General features: G+C 35.4%; 1 protein-coding gene across 21 annotated transcripts in view; it reads right to left on the bottom strand.

The window, feature by feature from the left end:
* NRXN1 (neurexin 1) overlaps positions 1-14,427 on the bottom strand; it is a 1,127,593-nt gene that overhangs the window by 315,296 nt on the left and 797,870 nt on the right. For all 21 annotated transcript variants that reach the window (XM_023223864.3, XM_023223881.2, XM_023223880.2 and 18 more), the window contains one exon: positions 12,469-12,650. In XM_023223864.3, the coding sequence (XP_023079632.1) occupies positions 12,469-12,650 (182 nt within the window). The remainder of the gene's footprint in view (positions 1-12,468; positions 12,651-14,427) is intronic.

The following is a 14,427-nucleotide window of genomic DNA, read 5'->3' on the forward strand; positions in this document are numbered from 1 at the left end:
TTATTTATAATGCAGTTTGCTCACTGGTAAAACTGAGATAAAATTCATATCTCAATGAATTATTGTGAATATTTAATAAAATATAATTTGATGCTAAATGTTTAGATCAGTGTGTGTTCCATAGTAAGCACTCAGTGCATGCTAAATAGTATTGTTTCGTTACTGTTCTTCTGACTAAGCCAAATAATAGGGTAAGCATGATTTCAGAGGAGGAATTTAACTCTACTTCAGATGATTCACTGACAGTACTTCCAAGCATTTAATATATATTAACTAAAATAACTTTTAAAAACTCAATAAATGGAGAACTAATTTTACCTCCATCAGTTAAGCCAAGTGTTAGAGGTTGGCACAGCAGGAGATGAGAGAGAGAGAGAGAGAGAGAGAGAGAGAGAGAATGGTTAAACTGCCAGGGTAGTGGAGATTGATCATCTCTACATTCCTCATCAATTAGGGAGGATTACTACAGGACAGTTTTGTTTGTTTTCATTCTCCTAGTGGATTCATCTCCTCTCATCAAGTCAGGATGCAGGGAAATAAATTACATATACTTTTATGTAGATATTAGAAATAAAAATGATACAGACAGCAGACAAGAAGCATAACTAGACTCAGAGAAATGATCACTTGTGTGTAGTATTTGAACCTGAAGGTGGAGCTAGCCATTAACAAAAGAAAAGTCTTCCTTTCATAAGAAAATAGCACAGGAAAAATGAATCCATTTCATGACAGGCCTCAGCCCTCAGGCCTCTGACTTTTGTTTGCCTCAGGAGGTTGCAAATGGGAAGTCCCAGTAGAACATCACATGCTTTCACCATTATCCTTTGGGACTGTACTTCATACTAAGCTCCAAGGAGAGCAGTTCTGGAGTGAGCGCCTGCATGACAATGGAAAACTACCAGCAGGAGGGAAAGAGAGGCCACAGCCAAAAGTAAAGCAGCAGGAGTTCACTTATTTCTCCATTCACTCAGGTGTGCATTCCTTCCTCTGTAAACCATTACCATGCATCTAGTAAGCATCATGCTAGAGTCTGAAAATACAGACATGTAAAGATACATAGTATTATACCTTGTCAGTGACCTTGAAGAGTTTACAATTTAATGGGCTCTAAGGACATATAAAGACATAGTTATAACTACAGTAAGTAACACAATAGGATTAAGAACAAAGTACTACAATAGTACCAAGAAGGGCATAATTAGTCTTGCCCTAGGGGACAAAGGAAGGTTTCACAAATATACAAAATATATAATCCAGGCCTCAAAGATGAATAAAAAAGCACCAGATTAGGAAAAAGAGAAGGACAGGTAGGAATAAGAGGAAGTAGGAGTACTTCAAAGAAAGGAACAGATATGAACAGAGGCACTCTGGAGGTCTCTTTTTGCTGACTCTCATTATTTGTACATTTATTAAAACTGTGTTTCTCGGCCTTTAAAATTATTTATGCCCCAAACATACAAATTAAACTAGTTGCAAACACTAGCTAGCTAACCACAAAATCTTTGGGGTAACTGGCCAGTCAGATAACTTCCCGTATTTATTTAACTAGAGAAAATGGTTTACGTAGCAGATATCTGAAATGCTCCATAATTTATGCAATATGTGGCATACTAAAGGGTAGGGTTGTTTAACTTCATAAAACTTCATTACACAGACAAAAAGGCAGAATTATCCGGTTCAGCCTGATGAGGGATTGTCTCCTGAACTCTCACCTGCATCACAGAAGGCACACTGGTTAAGCACAGGGATTTAGGAGTCAGATTGACTCAGTTCAGTATTGGTTTTGCAGCTCACTAGCTGTTTGACCTTCATCTCTTCTTTAACTTCATGAGTATATTTTTTTCTTTTGAAGTTTTAATGTATATTAGATGGACTTACATATGTAAACTTACAACAGTTGTGAGATTGTTGGTTGCTTTTATAAAAGCCACGCTTGTACACTGCTTCATAGTTTAAAAACTAATTAAGTGTGCTTTTACACTGTGAGGATTTGAAATATCAGCCTATTTTCTGTGGCTAACGTGCCAGTAGAATAAAGATTATGTATTAAATTATACGGTACTTGAGGTCAGAAGCCATGCCACATCTGACTCTGTATTTCTAGTGAAAAGTGCTTAGCACTTAGAAGAAGTAAAGGAGGTAGAAGAGAAAGAAGGAGGAGGAGGAAGAGGAGGAGGAAGAGGAAGTTTTGTTAAAAACATGTATTAAAGAGTGAATATGTGTGAGGTACAGTGTGGATAGCTGAAGATGAGGCTGGAAAATAAGCCTAGATTGTGCATACATTAGAGGAATGTGTGCACACATTCCTTTGAAGTATTTGCAGTAGGCCACCGGTTCACTATCAGAACTAGACTCTTGCTTCAAGATACCAATCTATAAATAGGTAACACATAAATTGGAAACATGCTGATAGTTAGCTCATATGTGTACCTCTAACCTACCCAAAACACATTTAATATAAACTGGCTTCTGATATTACCCTTAACCTGAGCAGCACCGATCTATTGCCATTGAACGTTTTCAGAATACACATAGACAGTTTAAGTTGGTAGAACTTCTAGAATCCAAAGATTATTTCAACAAATACTGATTGTTCACTTGCTAAATTCTAGGCTCATGCTGGGCTCTAGGAATACTAAAGTGCACGAAATAGATAAAATTCCCTGCTTTCATAACACTTGCTACTAGGCATCATGCTGTTCAGTATGGATGAGCATTTGCCATCAAAGTTTAAATACTTTAACCTAATTCCAAATTCTGTCTGCTTCATAAAATTGCCAACAAAAAATGGAAGAGTGCACAAAGACTACCAAAAAAAAAAAAAAAAGGAAGTTTGTTGTTGTTGTTGTTGTTGTCATTTTGCCAATTTTTTCCAGATATTTGACTTCGCTTTGTCCTGGAGAAGTAAATTACTAAGTGTTTGTGTCTAAATTTTAATAAATAAAAATTAGTTTCTCTTCATATGCTATTAAATAAGCATTGGGAAAAATGCTTAAAGAATGCTATGAACAGGTTTCAAATTGACAGCCTGAACAGGGAGCCCATGCCCATTTCTGACCAGCCTCGCTACCAGGTGAGAGGTGAAACACACCCTTACAGAGCCGTGGGAGAAAATGGATGAAAGGACTGATAGAGTACCAGGATTTGTACTTTTTTTTTTCCACTAATGAGCAGCCCATAAGTGAGCAAAATTACTGCTGAAAGTGGGTGAATATTATCAGCCAGGTATGTCTTGAACTAAAAGACGTTGAGAGCCACTGTAACTAAACATTTGAAGTCAGAGGTTGAAATACCACAATTTTATTTTATAACAATCATTCTGGTAGCAGTGCAGAGGATGGACTAGAAAGGGAAGATGCTGGAGGCAGAGAGATTAGTTAGAAGGCTATTGCAACAGTTCAAGAAGAGGTCATTAAACTAAGGCGATAATAGTGGAATAAAAAGCAAGTAGATACATTCTAAAACTGCTGTTCAATAGACAAGCCATTAGCCATATGCTGAGCATTTGAAATATGGCTAATGTGACCAAGGAACTGAATTTTAAAATGTATTTAATTTTAATCAAGTTTGATGTAAGTTTAAAAGATACTCAAACTTTTAAGTATGTTTAAAATAACTTGAGTATGTGAATCTACTTTTACAACTGCTAGATATAATAAAATATAAAATGCTTCTGATGGAAAATTTAGATTCTGAAATGAGAGGTGTTGTTAAGTGTAAAACACACATTGAATTTCAAAAGCTGATTATGAAAAGACAATAGAAAACATATTAGTAATTTATATCATTTATATATTAAAATAATATTCTGTGCATATTGAGTTAAAATATACTCTCAAAGTTAATTGCATTTAGTAAAATCAATTTCATCTTTTTTTCCTTTTATATGAGTAGTAGAAAATTTAAAATTACAAACACGGCTCATATATTTCTGTTGGCTGGTATGGGTTGAGAGACATGTTAGTAATTTGCTGACAAACTGATTAGATTGCAAAGGCAAGCACGGAGTAAAAGACGTCAAGGATTTAGCTGTGATTGTGTAGATGAGGGTATGGTTAGGAGATGATGAGTTCAGTTGTTAATGTGGTTAAGTTTCAGATGCCTATGAGACACCCAGGTAGAGATGCTGAGTAAGCAGGTGGAAGTATTAGTATGGTAGTGAGAGAAGCCTGGGATGGAGATGTGTCTTTGGGAGTGAGCAGTAGGCACTTATTTGATAGCTAAAAGTCAGAGGACAATTTTAAGTATGTGAAGATGTGAAGATAGCCTTTTTCACAGGCCAAAAGCCTTACTAATCAATTAAGTTTGATCTTTCACCAAACTTTTTTTTGCCTGTCAATCATAAATTTCCATTCTTTATTGGGCACGAAGGATTTAAGAGATAAAATTCCAGGAGAAAGCACTTTTTCCTCACAGGAAGAGGCCACCATTAAAGCATTTCCTTAGAAGCCTAGTTACAGTGTGATCTTCCAGGGCAGTTGAACGTCCCCCATTCAGTGCTATGCTTTATTGGCAAAAAGGTTAGACAGTTATCCAGTTTGTTTTGATGAGGGGCGAGGCCTCCTCTGTGTTGTCGATATAATAATCCGTAGTTCGAGTCTAGCACACCATCTCCTAGAGTAACTCCTAGAGACATCACAAATTGTTTTCATCAAAAGAATTTTCTCAGACCCCATAAAAGTTATGTCTAGTCCTCTGATTCTGATTTACAATTTGTATTATTTATGTCTACTATTAACTTGAGTACCCCCTATATATGCACCTAGATTATTTCCTTCCATTGTTTAAATAAACTTGCCCATGTCTAGAGTGGGCCAGCATCAGCATTAATAGGATTCTAATGCCATAGAGTCACCATCATCTTGTTTTCTGGTGTTTGGCTGACATATTTGCCATGCTGTTTCTATTTTTTAATCACTGCTGCCATGCATTTTGCTTATGGCTTACAGTGGGGTTTTTTTTGTGTGTGTAATAAAAGTAATTTTCCTGATAATTGTGGCAAATGACCCACATTCAGTATGTATTCCCCAAACTAGTTCTTAACCCTCAACAATGTCTTTGTTTCGTTTTTTCTTTCATCAATCTATATTGTGTTTAGAGTTCTGCAAAGCCTCCTTAATAACGTGCTTGCATATAGTTTAAATTGTTGCTCATCATTTCTTCCCGAGACACATAGAGTCGGTCTGGATCATAAGAGTGAACACATTGGATATATTCTAAGTACAGGAGTTCTTCACCATTACTTCTCTTGAAAATTCCATAATAACCTAACTAAGATGCTCCTGGATTCCTAAGCCGGTATAAGATTATAAATGTTTGCCCTTTTAAGCTTCTAAATTATGGAGAAATTGGTTACACAGCAACTAATCACATACATTATAAATTGCATTATAGGTGATCAATAATAATGTGTTTATTTTGCCTAAAATGTTTCTTGAAGGTATGCTTTTGAAAAATAGTTAGTAGCTATAGAAGAAATTGAGGTATAGTCAGTAGTCAGAAAGAATTCAACAAGAAGTTCCTTGTTTTGACAGCTTGGCATCAGAAACAGGGTTTGCTAAAGCCGCTCATCACTGGCTAACTTAGAATAGATTTGAAGCCATTCTGTAAAATAGCCTGGGGCCCACCACAAAGCAGTGGGTCCAAAGGAGTAGTGATGACAGGATGGAGCAGAATCAATGGACATGATTTTCTCCAGCTAGGTAATGCCCTAGGAATTGTTTCTGCAACTCTTCCAAAGAGATTCCCAAGACCTAACTTCTTTCTGCTAGCTTAGGAGGTGAAAAGATCCACGACCAACCCTGAAAACACTCACGATTTGAAAAAAAAAAAAAAAAAAAAAACTGTCCAATGACTGAGTCGAATCTGTATAGTGAGAGAGAATGGGAAGAAATCTTTTGAACAGGAATTAGAAATAGAGAGATGACAAGAAGCTCATTTTTCAAAAAAGTTAATACGTTTCACTGGAGTTGAAAGATAAGTAGAAAAATGTGAAAAATGGACATGAAAAGGGAAAGAGATTAATATGCTGAGGACATTATATTTTAGGTACAGAATTTGCCTTTACCTATATATAATTGTGGAGGCATCAATGTGTTTTAACAAAGGAATAACATGATCAAAGAACCAGATTAGCAAATTAACCTGCCATAAGTATCTAAAATGGATAGAAAAGTACTCCGAATGGAGACAGAAGGATAGCTGAGAAGGTGAGGCAGCAGTACAAGCCTCTAAGTGGTAAGTATATGAACTGAGAAGAAGCTAGAAATAGCTGTTTTGTTCTCATTTCTTAAATTTCCCAGCAATAGAATTACAGATGAGGAAATAACTCTAGAATTCTAGAAACCAAAAACATAGAGACTAAATGACACACTAAAGATGATGATCAGTAATTAGAAGTTGAGAAATTGAATTAACTTTCGGGGGAAAAGGATGAAGGCAGGAATCTGCATTGATTCATTTGCCTCTCCTACACCACACATAATAAACTATTTAGCACTTAAGCCAACAGAAATGTGACCATCATTTCTCACATTTTCCCCCAAAATGACTTTTACACCTCAGAAGTTTGGACAGTAATTTTACAACACATGGTGAAAAGGCATTATTTAATCCATCTTTGGAAATTCTAGTCAAATAGGCCACATGTTCTCTAATTCATATAAGAATTAGGAAAGCTATCTCATGATATGGGAATACAAAAAATAAATAAATGAATGTAAAAGAACTAGGAAAGCAAAACCAAGCAATATATATACTCCATACAATTTACAGAATTGAATCTGAATACTGTATGGCAAAGTGAAACTTCTATAAAATCAGTGAATCTGTTGGTTAGAAACAGCATTTCAGATGGAACATAATTTCAATTCAAGAAAAGCCTGAGGGGAAATAATTAGGTTTACTTTGTTGATATAGGTGTGCATCTACATAAAATTACTGACTTTAAAAATACATTTCTGAATCAAATCTTAATAGAGCAGTAAGATAAATAATGTATAATAGAGAGAAGCAGAGTAAGATGAGAAAGACTTGACACGTCACCAATATTGGTGTTATTTTGAGACATGTAATATTTACTATAAATACACTGTTTCCAGTCTACACTAAAACCAATGATCAAAAGGCATATTTCCAAATCAAAATCAATTAAGAGCTTGGTTTCAAAATAAGGCTTCCGGCCCAGCAAAGTACAAAGAAGCAACACTTAAGGCAAATACGTGCAACAACTCACTCATCAAATTTGCAATGCTCTTTTATGCTCCCAAGATGAAAGGATTTCAAAAAACACTCTTCACTCATCCTCTCCTCCACCCTCAATGACATTTCCTCTGGTCAGAACAAATACACATGTTAATATTTGTGGTAGTGAATGCATCCACATTTATAGTAACTTTCTTTTGTCAGAGAGGCATTAAATAATTTCCAATTGACATCACTAAACTGATATATGAAGGGGTTTCTCTAGAAGTGACAACATTGGTAAAATTTCTAGATACATCTCATAAAATATAAAAACTTGAGCTCAACTTTTGCTTATTGCTTCTAAGAATTTATTTAAGTCATTATCAGTTAAATAATCCTCACACATCAGTAACTTAAACATGTCTTGTGTAACACTTCACCGTTTGCAAGTCATTTCTTTATATGCTTTATCTTAATAATCTATTATTTGTTAACTGTCCATACAAATGCTATACAAATAAGAAAGTTAAAACTGTAAGGAAAAGAGATGAAAAAATACCAAGACAGAAAAATACCAAGAAATACCAGTCACTTGGGGACCAAATGTTTACTATAAATCATCTAAGTTAACTGGAACTCAGCTAGCTTGTTCATTCATTCATCCAACAAATATTTACTGAGGTAGTTACTAAACAGCCAGTTCATTTATTTTTGTATCCACAGAGCCTAACATAGGTCTGGGTCATATTAGGTGCTAAATAAATATTTCTGGAGAGGCTTCTAGCATGTACTGAAGTAAAAGATGAAAAGTCATATTCCTGTATTGTTTTCTTTTCTCTTTTTCATTTCATTTCTTTCTTTCTTTTTTTTTTTTTTTTGTGACAGAGTGTCGCTCTGTCACCAGGTTGGAGTGCAGTGGCATGATCTCGGCTTACTGCAATCTCCACCTCCCGGGTTGAAGTGATTCTCCTGCCCCAGCCTCCCAAGTAGCTGGGAATACAGGCGTGCACCACCATGCCCAGCTAATTTTTGTATTTTTGCTAGAGATGGGGTTTCATCATGTTGGCCAGGATGGTCTCCACCTCTTGACCTTGTGATCCGCCATCCTCAGTCTCCCAAAGTGCTGGGATTACAGGCGTGAGCTACTATGCCCAGCTATTTTTCTTATTAATCATCACCATTATTATAAATCATGTTCTCTGCCATCAGAAAATGTATTTATATTTGTAAATAATGGACAAATATAAAATAATTAGAGAATAATTCATGATAAAAGTGAACTACAATAAATAAGGCAATTATTAACAAAAAACAATCATTCATCCAACTAAAATTTCACCATAGACTTTCTTTAAACCACAAATCTCCATAATAAATTCTTAGTTGAAGATTTCTGAAAACATCCTTTAAGATTTGAAGCTTCTCAATAATACGGCTGCTTATATCAAGTTCTATAATTTTTCTGTATTGTAATCAGGAAGCTGGAGGACTTTCTCAGAGTTATATAGAAATTAAAATGTCTGTCACTTTACTTGACCTGTTAAATAATTGAAGATCTACACTCGTCCTAAGCCACAGTATTTTCAATGTATAATTCAATAAAGCTATTAAATTCTTTCAGAAAATATTTATTGAGCACTCATATTCTAGGTACTATACTAATTAATTGCTCTTCACTTCATGTCTTATCTTCCCCTCACCCCTTCATAAAACCTTAACAATTTCAATAGTAATATTATATGACTTTGAGGTTAACAGTGGTAGCATTAATATTAATATGACAAAAAAAAATCTGTCAAACTGGGCCACCTAATTCAAAAATCATTTTATTCCAAGTTGTTATGTTTTTAAGAGTACAGTAAATCAAAATTTCTAAAAATCCAACATTTTTATTCTGAAAAATCGGATGATAAACCATGTCAAATATTCAAACCTTCATTAAAATTATATGCCAATCAGATTTTTTAAATTATCTAATTGAAATAGCATTCTATATTTCAGCAATGATGGAGCATGTCTTAATGAATGCAATCAACTTTCTGATTTATTGGCTCACTCTATCAAATAAGGATGAAAATAAGACTTTTCAATCTAATCAGTACATAGTTTATACTTTGCTGACTTTGAAGGCTTACACACAAATTTTCCTTGCAGTTTAAGGGATAATGAATAGGTCTAACTTTTACAGATAAAAATGTATCATCGATAGTATAGCACCAATTAGGTTTATTTCTAAGTCAGTTATATTCACAAACCTAAATCATACAGCAATAATCTAGAATTTATAAATCTTCTCTTTCCTTTTAAATTTCAATCATGAAAGAAGTAGAACAATTTATTTGGGAAAACCAAAATGGACTCAAAGATACCTAAATAATTTGATAAAATAGACTTTGAATATTCTCAAATCTAAATATTAAGAACAGTTCTGTTTCTATCACCCACAGGCATTATCTTGTGTCCCTTTGCACTTTCTTTGTTCCTTTCTTCCCTCCCTGTATTTCGTACTTTCTTCTTTCTTTCCTTCCTTCCTTCTTGCTTCTTGTCTGGTTTTCCTTTTTTCTTTTAATTTCTATTTCCTCTTTCTTTTATTATTCCATGCGCCCAACGTTTTGGGAAAGAGCTGGAGGTAAACTTAGGTAGTAAAAAGAAAACCACTGGTCTTGTGTTCATTTTGATTATATGTTTAAAACATGGAAAAAGGCCAGGCATGGTGGCTTATGCCTGTAATCCCAGCACTTTGGGAGGCAGAGGCGGGTGGATCACCTGAGGTCAGAAGTTCAAGACTAGCCTGGTCAACATGGTGAAACCCCATCTCTACTACATATACAAAAATTAGCTGGGCATGGTGGTGGGCACCTGTAATCTCAGATGTTCCAGAGGCTGAGGCAGGAGAATATCTTGAACCCGGGAGGCGGAGGTTGCAGTGAGCTGAGATTGTGCCATTGTACTCCAGCTTGGGCAACAAGAGTGAAACTTCATCTCAACAACAACAACAACAACATGGAAAGAAGTGACTTATCTCTACATAAAAGATTTGTTGAGTCTCTAATGTCTAATCACCTCTTCTAGGCAATGGGAGAAAGAAAATTTTATTTGACCGGATTTGAACTAAGATTGAGTCCCATTAGTTGATAAGGAGTGGGTAGGGCTGACACACAACAGTATTTGGGAAGCCCAGGAGGACATGGTTTACCAGCAAGGGAGATTTTGAAGATATCAAGTTCAAGAGAAAGGGTGTGTAGAGACATGCACTGAATCCAAAGAGAATGACCAGGCAAGACCAAGAGAGGAGATTCAGAAAGAAGAAGGCCTTCACAGTGCAGCTATCAGAACTCCATGGCTGGTAAAGGAGATATGGAGGGTACTGTGCTAGAATGAATGCTGAGAAAGTCAATTATTTACTTATGATAGGACCCTGAGACCACATTTGACCAGCACTGGAAAGAAATACCTATTTTTGTAGTCTAAAACTTTTTGACCATAAAATAAACAACAGTGGTTTGAGTAATTCAATAACATAGCCCCTTGTGACTTGAGAGTGATCATTGTAGAACCTTTTCTCAGAGTAAAAGTGTAATTGGTTATGGATCAATAAGTAATTTCTTTTAGAAGGAAAAGACTCTTGTTTTCATTTTTATTTATTTACTTTTTGAAGTAGCAAAGCTCTTAAATCAGAACTGAGCACATACATTTTGAAAGTTGAGATTGCTCTAAACAGCAAGATTCCTTACTGTACTAGTAAAATGTATCTTAACTGATCATTTATTTATGATGCCATAAAAATCCAGACGCTCTTAATTTTGATTGTTATAAATTTGCTAAAAGGCACCTGAAATTACCTTTCCAGGGTTCCCCTTTTGACAACTACATTTTAAATTGAAATTTTACTATGGTTCAATAATGGCTGTGCTGAGGGGTTTTGTTGTGTTTTTCAAGCTTACCAATGAATTCAGCCCTTGTGGTCAGTGTAAACTCCTACACACCTTATTGGAAATTCCAGAATTCTAAGACAAAATTAAGATTAAGAAAACAGGTTAATAAAAACAGAGAATTAACAACTTGTAAAAGTTTGTGCTAATGACTTTGGTGTTTCATGTTTTTCTTAATTATTTTAGAACTAGTACCCAATGGCCACATTCTAACAGGAAAGAACATGATGAACTAGTCAAATGTCCTTTGGAGCATGAGTACTGATAGAAGGAGAACTTATAGGGATAGACAGAACAAAATAGAACAAGCTTCCATGGTTGCTTAATGCATGTGAAATAAACTGAATCTCAAGGATGAAAAAGAGGATGGGGAGACTTACATGCTTCTTCTGAAATCTTCTAAAATATATATTTTAGACCAAGAACTATGATAATAAGAACCCTTTAGAAAAGTTTTTGAATGAGTGACACACTATGATTTTTTGGATATATCAATAAAATATTAATACATCTTAACAGTAAAAGACACTGTGCTTCTTTACAAATAATGTGAGAAAATGAAGATTTAAAGAGTTGCAACCATATTCATTAATAACTTTTAAAATGCAGAGAAAGAAGAGAGGTCCCTGAACCCTAAAGTTAATTATGGCAACTTTCAAAGGAAAATGAAGCTTTTCATTTATGACTACTCTTTGCCATCTATTATATGCTGAGTAAATCACTGTGGGAGGCTCACAACTTAGAGAAAAGAGAATGGGCTCAGGATGTAAGTGGTAATTATGAATCAAAATATATTTTCCTGACACTTATGTATCAAAATAAGTACAAAATGGCACAGAAACAATCTTTTTGCCATCTTCTTTCACATCCCCAAATATCCTTAAAGTATCTTTTCCTTCCTTTTATTTCATGTAGCTTCAGATAAGTACTTTCTCTAGTGAGCAAAGAAATAAAGACAGAATCCAGATCTTTGCATGTCACCAGTATTACAACCTCCTGCTTCCAGCCAGATGGTATGGTATCTCCTCCTAGGCAATAACTTATTTTATTCATTTGGCAAGTCTGCCTAAAGACACTAAAATCACTCCAAAAATATTTTAAAAATTATTTTGAACACAGAATTAATGGAATTCACACTCCAAAAAAAAAAAAAAAAAGTTTGCATTGCAAAGAACGTGATTAACAACAGCAACAGGTATGTGGTCCTATTTCCTCTAGATTGTATTCATATTTTCTATAACAAAGTACTGGTTTCTGGGGGAAGGAAGCATCCAAGAGGCAAAATTATAAATTCTTTACAAAAAGTTAACAGTAAAAAGTAAAAGCTGAGTCTTATTCAAAAAGTACTTACTATATGCAGTTCTAGGTAGTCACCCAAGCCTGAAGAACTGTCCACTCTCACCAATACAGCTTCTTTCTGAACAGTGCTAAACCCTATGGCCAGTCTGTCTGCTCGTGTACTGGGTCGGTCATTAGGAGGCCACTTATACGTGATTTGTCCACCACCTTTGCTAAAGATATATGTTGTCCCAGCTGGAAAACAAAAACCAAAACCAATTAGTACAAATACATCAAGTCTGCACATTAGCAAGGCATGTTATACTGATATATCAGTACAGTATCAACTCTACACACAAAACTATGGCAAAGCAAATTATAGATTTCAATCAAATGTGCTCAGAAAAGTGGACTGAGTTGTTTTAAAAGAAATAGAGGGGTAGCTCAGCTTTTAATACACTGATTAAATTTACCAGCAGGTGTTTCAGAACAAATAGTAGGTTACTGTGTTTTCCATGGAGTTGGACAAGAAGGGAATGGAATGAGGCTTTATTTCTTCCCACCAGTTTTTAAGAAATAGTTTAGTAGAAAACATTGACCAGATGCTTCCAAAAAGCAACAGCAACATATATCAACTTGGTATTGAAACAGGAGCTGCATGCAGATGTGATAGGGTCATACACCACTGTGGAGAAAGTCGCAACAACTGTGCTAGGAATATAACTTTTCATCCATGTGACAAATAACTAATGGATGAACAGCCACAGCCCCAGTAGCCATGTCAAGAAAATACAGCTAATAGATCTCATCCCTAGAAGTCAAGTTTTATTTAACAAGCAACATCTAGTAGCTGTCAAACTATTCAGAATCATAAAAAGACCCTCATTCTCTGCCACTCCAAGGTGAATACAAGCCTTATAGCACTGAGAATAATGTCACGGACCCATTCTGTGAGTGTTCAAGTTTTACCTTATGGTCGTCTTGTCAGTAAATTATCCAGCTTAATTGAAAAGAATTGTTTTCCACCAATTTATTCAGCATTTGATATGGTTTGGCTCTGTGTCCCCATTCAAATCTCATCTGAAATTGAGATAATTTCAGATCCTCATGTGTTGAGGGTGGGGCCCAGTGGAAGGTGATGGGATCATGGAGCGGCTTTGCCCATGCTGTTCTCATGATACTGAGTTCTAACAAGATCTGATGGTTTTATAATTCCTTGACATTTCCTCCTACACATACTTCTGTCTCTCCTGCTGCCTTGTGACAAAGGCGCCTGCTTCCCCTTCTACCATGATTGTTAAGTTTCCTGAGGCCTCCTCAGCCTTGCAGAACTATGAGTCAATTAAACCTCTTTTCTTTATCAATTACCCAGTCTCAGGGAAGTTCTTTATAGCAGTGTGAAAACGGACTAATAGAGCATTTGATGCACTAAAGTCTTACCTCAATGCATCATTCAATGGCCATCCATTTTGTTTCTATTCTTTTGAGGGCCTGGATAGAACCAAAAGGTGAAAAAAGAATGGATTTTCCCTCTTTCTTGTCCTGACTGCTTAAAATGGGACATTGTTCTTTCCCTGCGTTTGCAGCTTCTTGTTCTCATGCCTTCAAACCTGGACTGAAATCTACATCATTATTTCTCCAGTTCTCAGTCCTATGACCTATACCCATAGTTTTTCTGGTTCTCCAACTTGCAGACAGCAGATCATATATGACTTGATCATATATACATGATCATACATAATAAGAGAGAATATTAAAACTTAGGCCACAAAACACCTTGTATTTATAGAAAAATATCTGGTATCAAGAGTAACATTTATGTGCAAAAGTTGTGTGTACAGCAGTATGTTTTCAAGATACCTATACATTGAATTGCTATGATTACCAAGTTTACCAGTTAAATGGAGATGACCTACCATCACATTTGTGTACATTTAATTAAACAGCTGACAATATTGATTTTGTGGCCATTTTTGGAGGCAACTCTTCTTTGTTTTCAGTTACAGACATTTCCATAGGCCTTTGAGAAACT

The sequence above is a fragment of the Piliocolobus tephrosceles genome, chromosome 15, assembly GCF_002776525.5.
Source record: "Piliocolobus tephrosceles isolate RC106 chromosome 15, ASM277652v3, whole genome shotgun sequence".
NCBI classification, from domain to species: domain Eukaryota; kingdom Metazoa; phylum Chordata; class Mammalia; order Primates; family Cercopithecidae; genus Piliocolobus; species Piliocolobus tephrosceles.